Below are 18199 nucleotides of genomic sequence, written 5' to 3'. Positions count from 1 at the left end.
ATGTACTGTGCTTATGCCTTCTTGATTTTAATGAGCTATTCCCAGTTTTCGTATGGTGTGTAGATCATGATTGTGTTTTTCATTAGCGGCTTATAGCTCTCTGCTGCGTGTTCTTTTTTATTGGTGCTATGTGTTGTTTGTAGGGACTGTGATGAAAGTTTGTTTGTGCTCTTTTCTCTTGACGAGGTTGGGCTAAGCCGCTAGGGGTTGGGTTTGGCCTTATTTCCAATTTTGTTTACTTGATATAGGTAGGTAGGTTTGGGGGCGTAGGTTAGGGGAGGGTGCCTAACACTGCCAATGCCGGTCCCAAGCCCGGATAAAAGAAAGTGGAGGGGGCATATTGAATTAGTTAAGTTGTGTGACTAAGTAACGACGTATTTTACCCCTACATCTCTTGAGCATGTGGTTTAGTATACCGGTATTTTCTGTGAGAACTTTGACATCCGAGGTAGTGTGGTATGTTGAATTTTGACACATTTAAAGGAGTTTTATTGGGGGACAATTCTGCAGTGCCAGCACGGTTCACGCAGAGTATGAATGCTATCAACACTCAACAGCTGGAGCTCGTGTAGGTTCTGCAGCGAACTAATCTCCTGCTGCATTCTCTCAGGAGAGGAAATTCATACACTGGAAAGGTTAAAATTGGTACACTGGAGCATCTTCTTTTATCTGCTATTCCTCCGTGTTGAGAAAAATTAACCTTTAGCTCTACATTGCTACTCGATTCTAGAGAGCTTGCTTGCTACTCGAAAATGTTTTGAAGGAACTATGCAATGTTCAGAGTTTAGACAGGAGTTATTCAACTCAATGATGTTGGTCATCGAAGTGATTCCAACTCTAACATATGATCGGACGACTGCTGATTCTGGACGGGAACCCCAAGAGGCCAGGAACGTCCACCAACAGTGACTTGGGAGCTGGCTGACAATTCAACAACCCCATCCACGCCTGGTCAATGTCGGGGAAGGGCTTGATGCTCTGCTACTGCTCGCGCCGGCGGAGGAGGAAAGTGATGACAGAATTATAAGCGCAGGCTCCATTAGGCGCCCCAGCGCTGGGAAGTTCTCCCGGTGACTGCCATGGTGGTGTGTTGATCAATGATCAGGACTTCAGGAGGAACCGAGACGGAGACCTCGTCGATGTGTGGTGCAGGAGTGATGCTTGGAATCATTGATATGGGTGTCTTTTCTTGTGAAATATATGTATGTTATTGAAAAAATAGTCATCAATATGGCTGTTGGCTCTTAAAAATGGAGAACAACTATGGAGAAAATGGTCATCATGTAACCTCATTGACAGTGCAGCCAAGAGAACACCCAGAAAGGAAACTTTCAATTAGCTATATATATATATATATATATATATATATATATATATATATATATATATATATATTATGGGCTAAGTTAGATTTAGACATCAAATGTTAAAGACAATTTTGGATTAAGGAGTTTCTTTTCTAAATATAATAGTAGTATATACTGCAATATCGCATATGATGATGGTAGACACAGCAGATTGATTTCTTGTGCAGGGTGACAAGGTGTGTGCCGCACGATATAGCTACTATATCCTTCCCTTGGCCTCTCTCCCCCTCGACAAGAGTAGAATACTCTCTCCAGTAAAAAATTGGAGAGTAAAAAGTATTTGACGTTTTGAACATAATAGGATCTCTAATGTATACCTTTATCACTATTTTCTATTAGAATAAATTTGTAAAATCCAATAAATTATGAGATATGAAAGCATTTTCAAGACAAATTTACATGTGACTTTAATATTTTCAAACTGAATATTTTAAAAATTATTGATACCTAAAGTTTCAAAAAGTTTAATTAGATCTTGTTAAAAAAAATAAGTATTTGTGACCGTAGGGAGTACTAGCGAGTCGATTGCTTCTCTGTTTGAGGTAGCACCAGTATCGACTGACTACACGTGCTGCTAGTTGATCGCCGCCAACATCAATTTGTTGTACCTTGCTGGGTGTTCACGGTTCACCACTACCTTCAATTCTACCAGTTGCCCCTCCTCCAGTTAGTGACCAGTCAAGTGGTGATCATATCATTCCCCAGCTCAAACAAGTAGCTTAAATTCAAATTCAGATCAGATTATCTGACACCATCCAATTCCTCGAACAAAAGTGCACAAAGCAGGATCAAATTTTTTCGTAGATTATAGCCGGCGACCACAACACAATTGTTCTTGAAGCTTTAGACGATACACGGATAAATAGGCTACTACTGTCATCACTATGTTACAGACCGAGACGCACCCATAAATGGACAAGTACAGTTTGCAACATTCGCTGGTAGCCAGCCTGGTACTACAACAAAGGTAATAGTGATACTACTAGCTTATAAGTGCTAACAGCAACGGCTGCAAACATCAATACGGATGATGTCGGCCCCTGCGTCTGTTGTTACTGTTATTACCACGTTCATCTCCTCCCTGCCGCCTTCCACCGGAGTTGGATCCGCCACTGCCACTGCCACTACCAACGCCACCACCGTAACGACGTCCACCTTGCTGTGGCCGTGGCGAAGACACAGGCAATGGCTGCTGCCCTGCAGGCTGTTGTCTGCCAAAGAGCAAGGAAAATATGAATCAACAATGAAAATATCAATGCAGCAATTAAAAGGACTGCTCTTAAGATCTAGATAAAATAAATAAATAAACAGAAGCGATGGAAGGCTAACGATCTCATTTAATCACACTATTGGACAACAGAAAAATTGGCTAAACAACTTCCTTCTAAAACAGAGAGGTCTGTGTTTGTTGTCAAATTTAAGAGTCGTGGATACAAAATAAACTGCATGCTTTTTAACAGGTGCGCCACACTTTTACATTTCTCAATTACTACTTTTATCATATACTAAATAATTGAATGTTATGGGCACATTGATCCAACCATTTCTTCTCTGTATAATAATGTCTGAACTAGAGTCCACCATGCATCTCATCACTGAACTCGCATCAGCAAGCAACATTACGAGATAACAATGACATCCAGATGTAACATTACAAGACTTACATTAGTTCTATGGAATGCATGCTGTGTGAGCATTTTAGAAGAATACTAGAATAGATCGAAGTACTTACACATATACAAGTCGGCCATCTGGTAAAACCATTGGAACCATAGTTGAACATGGAGGAGCACCTGGAGCATACAACAGTGGCTGCAGGAGTGCAAAGAATGCCAAAGATACAACAGTTAGCAGGATATCACCCTCCTGTATATGGGTCTCCTCATGCAGTGGCCAGTACATAACAGAAGATGGCATGTACCTGTGCAGCACGAGCAGGAAGCACACCATAAGCACCTGCCAGTCCATTTCCAAGTGGATTGTAAGCGCCTGCCAGTCCATATCCAAGTGGAGTATAACTTGGGAGCAATGGAGCTCCTTGTGCATTAGATACTGATACTGTATCATCCTTCTTATCAACAGGAGGTTTTGCAAGTGAGCAATCCAAGAGCTGACCTGATAGAGAAAAATGTATGACCTTGGATGTGCCAAGAAAAACTGACTAGCTATGGAAGGATGTTTCACACTTTCACTCCAAGAAGGAAGCTCACCATCAAGCTCATATCTCTCAGTGTTCTTCAGAGCCTTCATGGCCATGGACCGCTCCTTAAAGTGAACAAAACCGTACCGATTTTCATGACCAGCTTTTGCAGGAGGAAGGACAACTTTTGTAATTTCTCCAACATGCTCAAACAGCTTTTTCAGCTGCTCTTGAGTAACGGTCTTGGGCAGGTTTTTGACATACAAAGACTTCACCTGAAGACACAAATGCACGTCCATATACAATATCATAATAGAAGATATATAAAAAGGTGAAATTTGGTCATAGGATGCTTGAAAGAACCTGCGTGGTAGAGGCAGATTCACTATTCTTAGGATCTGCCCAGCTGACAGTAGGAGCATTTATATCTAGTTTGAATTCTGGGGTAGACATCTTCTGCTTTCCATACTCTGCACATGCCTGGTTGTAGTATTCAATAAAGCCAAAACCCTTATTGCGATCTGAATGCGGAACCTATGACGAAGAGATACATTGAGGGTGCCAACTGAAAGGGTGCATACTAAAATTGTTGAACCATCCTAATCGGCTAATATTGCATCAGTACCTTCATGAGATCAACTTTTAAAACTCCAGGACCAACTTTTTCCACTGCCTTTTTTAATTCATCCTGCGTCCAATTGTGGGGTACATTCCCAATAAACAGCTTGTTCTTAGCCTGGGAGGAAGAAACTCTTATCTTTTTTCCCTGTTACAAGAACCATAATAATAAATTATAGTTAGTATCAGATACAAGAGGCACTCAGGTCTCTCAAGGAACCAGGAAATACTAGCGCGCGTTTATGTTCTTAGGGAGTGGGTTAGTATAATATGGTGTCACAAAGGTTATTATAAGTTCCCCGAAATTATTTTGAAAAAATAATCCACCACCGTCCACAATTCTGATTTCTGAAATTATAATTGAACATGACTTTGCAACTAGACGCAAGGTTCTGTTATTTAAACTCGACATTGGAAGTTATAGAACCACTGCCAAGATTTTTTTAAAATAGGAAGCAGATGTGGGTGTAATCGCATGACCTTGTAATTTGCTAAGTCACAATAGATCCACAAAATTTAGACCAGAAATTTGGGTAGATTAAAATTTAAAAACTAAATGAGAAGTCTATGACAAAATATATTCACCTTAGTTAACTAGTACTGTTGGGAAGATATGTGCTATCATATACTAGCTTTATCACCTATAGTCCTATACCCATCTTTTCGTGAAAAACCAGTATAAACTATGGCAATAAAATCAGTGCCATGAGATAACATGAAGGTCAACTCTGAGTTCAACTGAAAACAAACCTTTAGATCTTTATTGTTCAACTTTTGGATGGCCTTTAAAGCCAAATCTTTAGTCCTGAAATTAACAAAAGCATACAACTTGCTACCCCCACCTCGCATTCTCACCTGCAGAAAAAAGAAATATGAATTGCAGAAGAAAATGGGTGCAAAAGCGAATATAAAGAAAATAGGCAGCACTCACTTCGACAACTTCTCCAACTGACTCACATAGTTTCTTGAGATCTTCAGAAGAAGCGTCACTGGAAATACCCCCAACATACACTTCGGATCCATGAGGAGGAAGAGCAAGGAGCTCAGCATGCTTCTTTTTTTCGTTCTCGACATTGATACCATCCTTCTTATCAACATCTGCCATTTTACTACCATGACTAGCATCAGCTTCATGCACAAATTCAATTTCTTCCGGATCCTCTTCCTCTTCCTCCTCCTCAACCTCTTCATACTCCTCAACCTCCTCCTCAATTTCTTCATACTCAACTTCTTCCTCTTCGTCTACCTCGTCATGATCATCAAACTCCAAATGTTCTTCTTGTTTGACCGGTTCAACTGGTTTAGCAGAAGCAGCATTTTCTGTCCTCCTTGGCATCTTCCAAAGCTCAAAGTTCCAAGGCAACTTTGGAAAGAGCACAGGAGCCAACAATATTGGGGGAGCAAAGTGATGATATATGGATAGGAAGAAAAATAACACAAACAGCTAGAACAAATGATATGTAGTAATCTCAAACTGGATGCAGCCATGGGTGTCCAAATGGCAAATGGAAGCCCAAAGCAAGTGACTGTTAAGGAACAATTGCAGAAATAGCGGTATGCTCAGATGGACAATACGGAAGGTTTTCAGGAATACGATAGCACGGCAACAAGAGTATGCAAAAGAGGACAAGCAAAGATGATGCTATCTGAAGACTGAAGTATAACCGAACGAGCTGGTGTAATCACAAGGTATCAATATTCCATGAAATGAATGGAGGGAAAGGAAAAGGACAGGGGAAAAAACAAAATGAGAATTAGAGAACAATGAACATAATATGTGAATCTAAAGTAAAACCTAAAATGAAGTAAATAGCATAGTAGTGGAGAATCTGACTAATGACTAAACATAGCAAAAATGATCATTCTATGGAGGTAAATACTCAGTGCAGAAAGTTGAACAAAAACATGAAGACACAATACAACCGGAATACTTTTCATACTGCTAAAAACTAGCTTGGCCCTAACACACAGGACATTACCTAGCTTATCAGTTACTTATAATCTTAAAATTTAACTTCTATACATTCTGAAATAAACTTGTCCATTTACCTACAGGATCCTCTATAAGAAAACTAGTAAGATACAGTAGCCATCTAATCATATTTATGGACAAACATTTATATTGAGCATAGAACACCTCAATCAACAGACAGTGTCTAAACTACCATTGTTCCTCAGATCTACCTTAAAGGTAATGTGATTGTGTCTAAACTATGTTGTTCCATATATCTACGTTAAGAGTAACAATGTGTTTGCGTAGAAGATGAGAATGATCAAAATATATGTATAATGTATCCACCAAAAACTGCTTCATCGGGTACCACGCCTCCGGATAACATCTGATTTCATTCCTAGACCACCATAACTTGCAGAGCCATCTTTCACAGCTTTCAGCTCCACCTTATCTCAGTGGCTTGGGCGTCTGCGCCACACTTCTTGGCTCCGAGGGGGTTTGGCAGGGTTGGAACGCTTTCTTGGAGCGGGTGTGAACTCACTGGAGGCCTACGCGGCGCCGGGGGCGGTTCGGGCCTCCTGCCCCTGGGTGCGGCAGACGTGGGCCTCTAGGTCAAGGATGGATGCGGCGCCGACGCCCTCGATTGCTTTCTCGCGTCGCCGCCCTCTCCGTCAGCCACCGACGGGGAAAGAGAATCAACCCACTCGATCGTTCTTGGCAATAAAGCCAGGTAACTGAATCTAGCTACTGAAAAGCGGAGTGCTTGACGCCCACCCGAACTGCTCCCATGCGCAAACAGGAGCAAGAACCAATCCAAACAAAAAGAAAGGCAACAGCTTTGATTGGACAGAGTTGGTTCTTACCTCACGAGGAGATCTGGAGCTGCCCCCGAGCAATTTGGGAATTGGGAATCGACGGGATTGAGAAACAGCCCTAGACTGAAGAAGAACGCTGCGGCGGAAGGGGGGGGGGGAGGGGTGGCGAAGGCAAATCGAGGGGAATTTTTGCAGCCATGGCACGCTTCGTTTCACTTCCATCCTGACGCTGCCTACACCGTCCGATCCGTCTCTGACGGCGCTGCGACCGTTGATCTGGGGTCGGACACCCAAGCGCGGCGGGCGCGCTACAGCCTGGCCATCTGCTGCTCGGGCTCCCGGTGCTCGTAAACCTCCTAATGGGCTGAGAACCAGCCCAAAACATAACCAAACCATTCCATCAAATCAATATCAGCTTAGAGCTTGAGATCACACTAACCTACCACTCCCTCTACTAAACCCAAACCAAAACAACTCACCAATATATTAAAAAAATAACTCACCAATAGCTTCAATCCAAACCAAACCGCCCCAATTCCCTTCAACCTATTTCAAACCATTCCAGAACCATGGTTTCAACTCATTCCAACATAGCACGCTAATGCATACCTTGTTTTCGTCTCCTCGAAGCTTCTCCAAAATTTCCTCCTTCTTGGATCGCAAAACTCCTGATTCTTTCAGATTTTCATCAAGCTTCCTCTCCATCTCCGGCTTGTACCGCACACAATCTTTCTTGAACTCCTCGAACCTTTCCTCCACCTCTGCCTTGCGAGTCTGGACCGTACGAGTCGAAGACTTCATCTTTGCTAGTTGCTTTTTCAATTTGCTCCTCTTCGCATGCAACACCAAGCTCATCCTCCAATTCACCAACATTGTCCTCCAATTCGGAAGCTTTCTTGGACAAAGCCGCCACCTCTGATTCCTTCACACCGAGGCACTCCATGACCCGCGACAGTCGCTTCCAGGCGCGCCTCAGCAGGTGCGAGCAACTCCTGGGCGGTGGCAAGGCACCCTCACACCATTGTGCGCTCCTCGTTTGAGGCAATGAGTGAGATCGCCTGGGCCGCCTGGAGCACCTTGTGCTCTACAACGATGAGTGCGATGGCCTGCAAGGCTCGAAATTTGTTTCGATCTTTCACGGTACTAAACAACCAACAATTGTTGTTGCCGAATTTTATGTATCATTGGTGCAATGAAAGTGTTTTCCGATGCTTCGGCACAATAGCAAGTATTTTATTCACTATAGTTTTAGACTCGCCGATGATAGCAGCGAGATGTTTTCAGAAAATAATCCTCTCAATCACTAATGTAACCAATAAAAGAATCGGTACAACAAGGTCTCTGTAGTAGTGCTGTCGGTTCAGGATTTTTGGCCAGCAATTATCAGCTTTAGAAACAGCACAGAAACAAGACTATCAATTCTCGGCCAGCAGCCAGTAACTCTCGGCAAAAACCAAGGAACAGTTGAATCCTCACGGCAAATCAAACTGAGATTAATTACTTGGCCACCCAATCACAGAGGAGCAGCGATATAACAGAGGGCCTCACAGTAGTATCAACTAGGAAATTCGCGGCAATAATTTCAGAACAATCTCAAGCAAAGACAAGATAGCAGTAATTCGCAGCAGGACCAAATAGTTCAGTTTGATCAACCAATCACAAGCAGTAGCAAAGATAAAGGGAACTGGCTTACTGAAGATGCAATCCAAACTCTAGTAGAAACTCCCACCCGAGGCCAGCCAATGACCACCATCAACCTGGTATGGATCGGTAGATAGATGAAAAGACGATCACCCTTTCCTATTTGTGGGAGGAACCCTCGACAAAGAACACGAAATAATCAAATTTGAAGTCTATACACGGGTCTCGACCCTGGTTATAGGCACGCAGGCCACCTTCGACTTGGACTCGACACAAAACACCTGAGACAAACTGAAACATTATACAACTAGCAATCTGACCCTGTTACAACTCCAAAATATAGTGCAGTTTGGACTGGCCTAGGCAAAACACAAACAGACTAAACCAACTTGAATAAATTAATGCTACTAGCAATAATAAATAATCTGGACACATTGCTAATACTCCTATCATGACTCTAATTAAACTAGCCTACTGATTTGCTTGCTCTCAACTCAGCAGCTCCCATCGCATAGCACCAATCTCAATAAATTTTGTTGGCTTTTTTGCATGATGCTTCTTATTGTTCTTGCACTGAAAATTAATTATTTGAAAAATGTTCTTGCTCGGCATAACTTCAAGAGCAGCTAGGGTTTCACCTTTCCTCACCTTTGCATTCTTCACAACAACAAAAAATACACCGAGTTGTATAAGAAATTTATTTGAAGCATTGTACTTCTTTTCACTAAGTATAGTGGAAATAATATGATGAGTCATGGACTCATCATCCTCCCTCCCTTGAAACAAAGCCGTTCTTAGCTTTGAGGTAATATCACGCGCTTGCTTCTCCTTTGCAGCAGGAAAGACCTCCACCTTGATAGAAGTTTCAGGCATTAGTTTGAGCACATGCTGCACAGCCTTGTGACCAAAAGAATAAATATTGGAACGACACTCATGAGTAGCATTGAGATCATATTGTCACTGCATTCCTAACAATAAGTGACAAGCATGCATAGGCACCCCCATCACAGTCCACCTTATCATAATAATCACCAATAGAGAATGCAACTCGCACCTTTTAAGTTATTTTTAGTGCCAAGACAGAGGCACGCAACGGTGGGGGCCGCGGTGGGGGAGTGGGCGGCGGTGTCCAGTGCGGGCGTGTGGTGGGTGGAGGAGGTCGGGAAGCACCAGTTGATGCGGCGCACAGGGCTGACGGCGTGCGACCTCCGCACGCTGGACCCGGTGTTGTCCTACCCGTCCAACATCATGGGTCGAGACCGCGCCGTCATCACTGCCACCGAGGTGCTCATCTCGGGCCCTCGTGACCCCGCCTTCACGTCGCTCGTCCGCAAGCTCCGTGCGGACCTCGCATCCGCCCCCTCCGCCGCAGGTCTCCGTATGTCCTAGCTCGCCTCTTGTCTCGCACGGCTTTCTTGAACCATTTGCTTATGCAAGGTGTGATCTTTTTGGTGGAAGGAGAACCAGGCGAGCAAGGACGAGGTTGTCTCACCGCTGAGTCCCAATGCAAGATGTGGCAACAAGGATGGACAAGCGTTGGGAAGCGACAAGGCCTTGTCGTTTGAGTTCAGGGAGTTGGAGGTGTGCGTGGAGTTCGCGTGCAAGTCCCTTGAACAAGAGGTACGGCCTGCTGCCCTATCGATCTTCTAATTGGAGTAATTCGTGATGTTTGAGAATTGTTGATAAATGCTAACTGAATCATAGTGCATTTTAAAGCTTTCCTTTTATCATCTGTCTGTTATTTTTTTGCACTAAGAACACAACCCGGTGTGGTGAACAAACTTTAGTTGGCACTTGACTTCTGTGCAGACTAATGTTAGTGATCAATGAAAATTATAAATCATACTTTAATCATACCGATATGTTCCCGTCAAGGGATTTGCAGAGGCATTCCAATCTTTACACGTTGATGAGGCTATAAGAAATGAGATAGCAGTCCCATATGACAAGAGCAGGAGCCACCCTGCTGCTCTGAAAACATCAAAATACGGTGACAGCATGAAAGAACTACTTAAATCAAATATCGACGTAGAGATATTGGTAATGAAAAGAAACTCCTTTGTGTATATATTCAAGGAAACTCAAGTGATTCTCAAAAACCAAAGCTTCTTTTCCAAATTCAGATTATATCGGCCTCATACTTTGATTTTTCTTAAGTAACCTTCAAAAGTTCAAATTCAAGTGATCTCCTTTTTTTTTTTTAGAAATGCATAAGCCAAATAACACCTCTTATTTTATTATTTTCCCTGTTGTTCAGTTAACACTCATGACAATCATTGCAATGATTGTCTTTCTCCGAACCAATATGCATCACGACTCAATAACAAATGGAAGGATATACATGGGTGCGCTGTTCTATGGAATCCTGATGATTATGTTCAATGGATTGGCAGAAGTTGGCCTAACTATTGGAAAGCTCCATGTTTTCTTCGAGCAAAGGGATCTTCTCTTCTATCCTGCAGGGGCATACTCCCTGTCGTCATGGATCATAAGACCCCATCTCCTTGCTCAATGTAACAATTTGGATCTTCATAACATACTATACCATTAGATTTGATCCCAATATAGAGAGGTAAGGAAACTAAACTTTCTATCCTGGATCAAAGCATATTATGAGTGTATTACAGAAGCTAATAACAAAACTCAATGATGCAGACTTTTTAGATAGTTCCTACTCCTCTTACTAATGAATGAGGCATCATCTGGACTATTTTGTTTCATTGCTGGGCTTGCAAGGCATCAGGTTGTTGCAAGCACCCTTGGCTCATTCGGCATTCTAATTTTTATGCTTTTGGGCGGATTCGTCCTGTCAAGAGGTATGCAAAAAAGTATATATTCAAATATAGCATTTCCAGATAAAAAATTTGGTTTAAATTGCCTCGTTGCAGTTGCTATTTCCAATTCTGATGTGGTACTTATATAAGAAATCACGAATTAAACTATTCCTTTGATTTAATAGAGAATGTGAAGAAATGGTGGATATGAGGGCACTACATATCACCCTTGATGTATGCACAAAATGCCATATCAGTAAATGAATTTCTAAGCGACAGCTGGAATAAGGTAGAGTTTTTGCAGAGAAGGATAATCTGCATATGTCTAGCTAATGGCTAAATCATATTGTTACTGCTATGCAACAGATAGTCTCCGGTTTCACATAACCACTTGGAATAACTAATATGTGGTACTCATTTGTCTTTCAAAATTTCATACATGAAATGTGAACGATGATGTATCATCTTAGAAGGGCGATCTTCTAATTAAGTTTGACATGTTCACACAACAATTTTTGTCTTGTGCTTTCTTTCTTCCTTTATTATTTCTTCCATTGCAACGCACGGGCAAAAAACTAGTTGCAAAAAAATAACATACCAGCACAAGGTCAAAGTGGTCAATTGCACCACCGTTCTCTCTTTCAGAAACGAAATCCAATCAGCTAGCCAAATGATTTCCTAAGGTGATTTTGATTCACCGGAGAAATGTTTCCAATGAGAATCCGGACCTAAAACATTTCTAGGAGAATCTGAATCTCTACTGAATGGGCCCTGAATCAATTGATCACTAAGCAAGATATATAGGGCTACATCTAAGTTGATACAAGTCAATGTTTTGCAATCCTAGGGTGATAGTCAACTATTCAATTTCTAATAATATAAATTGCATAAGTATGAATTGAGTTTAAAAGATACCACACATAGGAGATAATGATTTTTTCCCCATGATATCGATGACTTATGGGATGGGTCATCCCTAATCTACGTTGATGTGGGTAATGGGTTCAAGCCTCTAACCGCTCCTCTACAAAGCCACCGATTCTCACAAAGAGATGGACTTGATGTTTAAGCTGGATTAGTCCAATAAACCACTCAACACCTCAATTTCACTAGAGTTGCACTTGACCACTTCGGCGAGATGTGCACAAAGCATCTCACAATCACAACCAGTGCACCTTCACAAGCTTCTTAAAGAGCTCAATGATTCCAGTACCTCCAAGACGTCTAGGAAGTGGCAACCTCCAAGAGTAATAAGTCAATGACACTTGCTTGAAGAATCATTAGTGTCATAAAGCTTAAACTCTTGATGAAAAGCATTAGAATGCTCTCACTATCATAAAAAATGCACAACTAAGCAATGAAAGAGAAAGAGACTCAAAGTTCTCAAGTATGCAATCCAAATGAGCAAAAGAGTCCCCTCACACCTAGTTGGAAGCTATTTATAGACTACATTTTGAAAAGTATCCATTGCATAAAGATTCATGAGCCCCTTTTTTCTGGTGGCTAGATTGTAGTAAAACTGGTGGTCAAACCGTCGACAAGCCCAACAGCTAGTAAGTGCATTAAGTGTACATGTTTTTGAACATTGGATGTATTGACGGTCAGATCGTGAGACTCCACAGTCATATCGCGAGCCAGTCTAAAGACCACCCTTGCTCTGGATTCATGGGCGATTAGATTAGGGGTGGAAATGAATTGGATACGAATCGAATAGTTCATTTTTCACATTGCTATTCATATTTTAATACGAATACTAATACTAATACGAATCCGAATATCCTCGAATGTGAATATGAGTTGGATTATTCGAATATGAATCCACATCCGAATACACACTAGATTTTGTTGTATGTGAATATTCTACACCTTTAACGGTAAATTATGAAATAATAAATTTATTTGACATTAGCATTATGGCAATTCAACATAAGGAACTTCATTTTTGTGGATTGATACTCTACCTTAAGGCAAAAAGATACTTTTAATACAATACCATGACTTTAGATGATTTTGGACCATTAGATGGGAAATAAAGGGCAAATTTATCGCTACAGTATATGTGGTACAATACCAAATAATAAAATAATATGTATGATTGAAAGAATTAAGTAAGAGAACAAGATAAAATAATATAACTTTATGTTACGAATATTTATATTCTATAGAAGTATTTTTACATACTCAGATATGGATATTATCCATATCCATATCTATTTTTGGGAAAACGGATTCAGATATATCCGTATTCATATATGGGAAACGAATTCGGATATATCCATATTCGTATATGTATGTCGATCGGATATAGATTTTCTTACCACATTTACGTTTGGCCAAATATAAATATCAGATAATATGAATATTTGCTATCCATTTTCCATCCCTAGGTCAGACCACCCCATTTGACGGCTAGATCGCTAGACCATTTAGACCGCCCAGTTTGGCGAACAGACAACACAAGGGTTCAGTGACTTTTGCCCTCTCTGCGTAGATGACAGTCAGACCACTACATCTGGCGTTCATACCTTCAGACACTAATCACTTAGAACTTTCCAAGGCAAAGTTTCCCACTCTCTCGTACTAATTTTTTTTATCTTGAATGCAATGCAAGTTTGAGCAAAGTGACAACTATAGATACCTCAAGTAAATAAACATCAACCTCTTTTAATAATACAACATCTATTCTTAACAATCCATTTATTTTCTCCTCTAATTACCATTGACTAACAAAAACAAAATGCCTTATTTTATACTTTTACCTTGAGTTAGGCATTAAAAAATGAGCATAACTCAGTTAGTTGAGGGTGTGAATATATGTTTAGACCACTCAAGTTTGAGTCATCTTCAACTTAAATTTGAGAATGCATATTTTTATAAAAAAATAGATGTGTGCATCATGACGTTTTGTTGGTGCAGAGACCAAAAATTGTATTTTTATTATCTAAAAAAACTAGCTATCTTCATATGTACTTCACACATGCATGTTCCGGCTCTTTCATCAATTTCAAAACTAGCATTTCTAAATATCTCAAATATGATAAGTTACTAAAACATAAATTAGAGATCTAGATGCTCTAGACGCCATGGGCGAATTCAAGGAAGTCTTGGATAGGCCAGGAGGATGCTCTCTATCCGTGCGAGGATGATCAGTGGAGTTGCATTGTTGAATGGCAAGCTTATTACTTGTTAGTTTATATAAGCATGGCGATGGGCTTCGACAAGCACAATGGAATATGTTTGCACTCACACGAACGGGTGACCAGCCTGGGCTCCAATCAACAATATATCGACGGGAGTCCTTGTGTTTCATTCAATCTCTTACATAAACATGCATGCATTCGTTTATCCCGAGAAAATTATCGGTAGTCAACTGAAGCACTATCTTTGAGGCCATTCTTGGACTCTTCTTGGGTGAGCTTTGAGTGAAGCAGAAGAAAATTGGGTGACTATCTTGGGTGAGCTTTCAGTGAAGCAGAAGAAAGTTGGGTGACTAGCTAGGGGATTAGGTGCATGCAATGTACCATGTAGGGAGTTACCTGCCTGCCTAACAAGTCACTCAATGCGTCCGTTCACTGCGACACTTGATAATTTGCATCCTTTTTCTTGTGGCACTTTGAGTAAACCTAAAGATTTTTGTAGCCAATTGGACCCTTGCAAGGAACTTAGTTGTGACTTGTTGCAGAACCATATAACCAGTCTTTTCATCAAAAGGCATCCGGATCGTTCATATGTAAAATTAACTATTTGGTTAACCAAAAAATACATCATTATCATTTGAATGGCATGGTCAACAAAATCATGAGGTGTTAGCAAATGAGAATGATGCAAGATAGAGGCACACTTGTGGCTCTGCAGGACAGTCAAATTTGACAGGAGTAATCTTCAGAAGTAACATCTTACTTAGCAAGTAGCTAGCATTCACCAAAACATCCTTTCGAATCACTTATCACTTATTGTTAACAAAGATCACGTTTCATTTGCATTTCCTGAAATCGTAGAATCGCAAAACATAAACAACTTAAATCTGATCTTGAATGAACTCACAGTTTCAGACACCCTATGGCTGAAAAAATGAAGTAGTGGTACAACTAGCTCTTCCACCTTCTGGCTCATGGAATGCGTCTTCAATTTTTGTGGTCACCACCGCCGCCGTCCTTCTCCGGCAACAGCCGCGCGCCAGCCTCCGCATCCTCCTCCTTGGGCACCACTGTTGATCCCGACTTCCTCTGAGCCTCCTTGGCCTTGAGCCCCTGCAGCTTGGCATGGTTGTAGTAGGCGACGCCAAGGAACGCAATGCCGTAGCCGACGAGGTTGACGGGCGTGACGGTGTCCTTGATCACCGTCCACGAGAAGGCGATGAGCATCCAGTCCTTCACCACCCCGGCCACGTTCATCGTCAGCGCCGACGTCTTCCCCACCAGCAGGAACACCGCCAGGTTCAGCGCGAACGCGCACAGCGAGTTCGTCCCGAACACGAACACGTCTGGCCGCGCCAACCCCACCGCCGACGCCGCCGCGGCGCGCAGCCTCGGCAGCTCGACGACGTACCACGGCACGGTCAGGAACGCGAGGCAGCACGGCGCGATGTAGTAGAGCGAGGTGATCGGGTTGAGGGACAAGCCCTTGGAGGTGAGCAGGATCTGGATGAGCACTAGGCGGGTGGCCTCGGCGGCGACGGCGGCGAGCTGGAGCGTGACGCCGAACACATTGAACCGTGCCTCGCCGTAGGCCGCGACGGCGACCCCCGCCGAGATGCCGAGCATGTTGAGCATGGACGCGCGGCGGAATGAGTCGGTGCGGAAGGCAACGGCGAGGGAGTAGACGGCGACGGGCATGAGCGCCTTGAGCATCTGGATGAAGGAGACGGAGAGGTAGATGTATGCGGAGTTGGAGAACCAGAGCGAGAGCGCGTAGAGCGCGCCGATGGGGACGACGGAGGCGGCGTAGAGCTGCGACGTCATGGGCGGCGAGGTGGGGACGTCGACGACGCGGAGGACGCGGACGAGCGCGGCGGCGAGGGAGGCGCAGAAGGCCATGTGGATCATGGTGAGGGAGATGGGGAAGGACCAGCCGTACATCTTGGGGTCCAGGATGTACTTGTTGTACACGATCACCGAGAAGCTCAGGCTGATCCAGATGCCCACGTACGCGTACGACAGCAGCACGGACCTGAGCACCGACGGCTGCGGCGCCGGCGCCGGAGAGGACGACGACACCTCCAACTCCAAGGCGGCCTTGTTTCCGTTGCCGGCCGCGGTGTCGTCGCCGGCGCCCATCGGGATCGGAGGCCTTGACAAGATGTGGCCTGCAGAGGAGAGGCGCGGAGGAGATGATAGCTCTGCCGATGTAGCTAGCTAGCTTAGAGACGCGCGCTTTGACATTTAACGGAGCACAAGCGTGTCACTTGGTGAAGCTGCTGGGCATCATGCTCGTCCTCGGAACCTTTACGTGCGCTATGCTTCAATTCGTGGCCACGTTGCTTGAGACTAGGAGATCTTTTTTTTCGAGTTCGAGACTAGATCTTAAGGGCCCGTCTGGATGCAAGAAATATGGTGTTTTTGATAAGTGTTTCGAATTCGAAACGGAAGAAATGACTCTCTTTTTTTTACTGCGAGAAGAAACATGCAAAATGTGATTTTGCTTGTTTCTAAATTATTTTCTTCATTGTTCAAAAAATCGGTGCTCGATAGTTGCTCGACTGGCCAGTGAGTAGTGATTCATCGGTTAATCAAAGATTAACTGAATTAATCGATCGATAATTAATTGATTGATATAAAGTACTTATATAAACATATATTAGGTATAAGATGCTAAGAACTATAATTCTATAAGTATGTGCTTCAAATATAAACTATAAATTAAAAAAATGACAGCAACCATTCTTATTCAACCAAACACATAAAAAATAAACTCAAAGTCTCAACTACAAACTATTGCTGCTATCTTTTTGACCGAGTTAGGGAATTAATAGACCAAAATAGAAGAAAAAAAAAGAGAGAAAGGGAGATAAGATGGGCTGCCATCTTCTGGCCCACCCAGCCTATCAAAATTATAATCCTAACTTACGTCTCAAACCTTTGCCCAAACCACCTCGGTCCCACACATCTCACCTCACCTCCCGTATAAACCGCATCCCCCCGCCTCCCTCCGCTCCGCTCATGACACCCTCCCCTCCCCTCCCCTCCAATCCCTTCCTTTGCCACGTTATCAAGGTCGTTGCCAGGGCTACATGGGCCCAACCTAGAGGTGCATAAGGAGTCAAAAGCGGGGAGACCGGATCCAAATGATTTGGCGCACGGGGTGGTCGGATCCGCCGATGCCAGGTTCGGACGAGCGACAAAACCATGCTCTGTGGTGCCTTCGAGCACTACGACACCATCGTCGCCATCAAGGTTAGCTCCCCGTCGCCCCCTCTTTGATTCATTGTTCAAAAAATCGGTGCTCGGTAGTTGTTCGACTGGCCGGTGAGTAGTGATTCATCGGTTAATCGAAGATTGGCTGAATTAATCGGTTGATATAAAGTACTTATGTAAACATATATTATGTATAAGATGCTAAGAACTATAAATCTATAAATATGTGTTTCAAATATAAACTATAAAATAAAAAATTGATAGTAACCATTATTGTTCAACCAAACACATAAAAAATAAATTCAAAAATCTCAAATACAAACTGTTGCTGCTATTTTTTTGACCAAGTCAGAGAATTAATAGATCAAAATAGAAGAGAAAGGGATATGAGATAGGCTACCATCTTCTGACCCACCCAGCCTATCAAAATTATAATCCTAACCTACTTCTAAAACCTTTACCTTAGCCACCTCGATCCCACACACCTCACCTCACCTCCTGCCGCCTCCCCTCCGCTCCTTTCACCACACCCTCCCC

The 18199-nt window shown here is 42.7% G+C and overlaps 2 protein-coding genes and 1 pseudogene across 2 annotated transcripts; 1 reads left to right on the top strand and 2 right to left on the bottom strand.

The window, feature by feature from the left end:
- Positions 1-2151: 2151 nt before the first annotated feature.
- On the bottom strand, positions 2152-7131 carry LOC133904825 (heterogeneous nuclear ribonucleoprotein Q-like; annotated as a pseudogene).
- A 2445-nt stretch (positions 7132-9576) lies between these two features.
- On the top strand, positions 9577-9924 carry LOC133905371 (putative magnesium transporter MRS2-D). Its single transcript, XM_062347134.1, has one exon. The coding sequence runs from the start codon at positions 9577-9579 to the stop codon at positions 9922-9924; it is 348 nt and encodes a 115-aa protein (XP_062203118.1).
- Positions 9925-15190: 5266 nt separating this feature from the next.
- LOC133905211 (probable sugar phosphate/phosphate translocator At5g25400) lies at positions 15191-16701 on the bottom strand. Its single transcript, XM_062346944.1, has one exon. The coding sequence runs from the start codon at positions 16583-16585 to the stop codon at positions 15434-15436; it is 1152 nt and encodes a 383-aa protein (XP_062202928.1). The 5' UTR covers positions 16586-16701; the 3' UTR covers positions 15191-15433.
- Positions 16702-18199: the final 1498 nt, after the last annotated feature.

This window comes from Phragmites australis, chromosome 22, assembly GCF_958298935.1.
Source record: "Phragmites australis chromosome 22, lpPhrAust1.1, whole genome shotgun sequence".
Classification (NCBI taxonomy): Eukaryota; Viridiplantae; Streptophyta; class Magnoliopsida; order Poales; family Poaceae; genus Phragmites; species Phragmites australis.
The sequence above is the reverse complement of the archived record's forward strand: the minus strand, read 5'-3'. Positions and strand labels throughout refer to the sequence as shown.

Excerpts from the sequence above, each read along its gene's own strand:
- LOC133905211 (XM_062346944.1), bottom strand. The coding sequence starts at position 16,585 with ATGGGCGCCGGCGACGACACCGCGGCCGGCAACGGAAACAAGGCCGCC.
- LOC133905371 (XM_062347134.1), top strand. The coding sequence starts at position 9,577 with ATGCAACTCGCACCTTTTAAGTTATTTTTAGTGCCAAGACAGAGGCAC.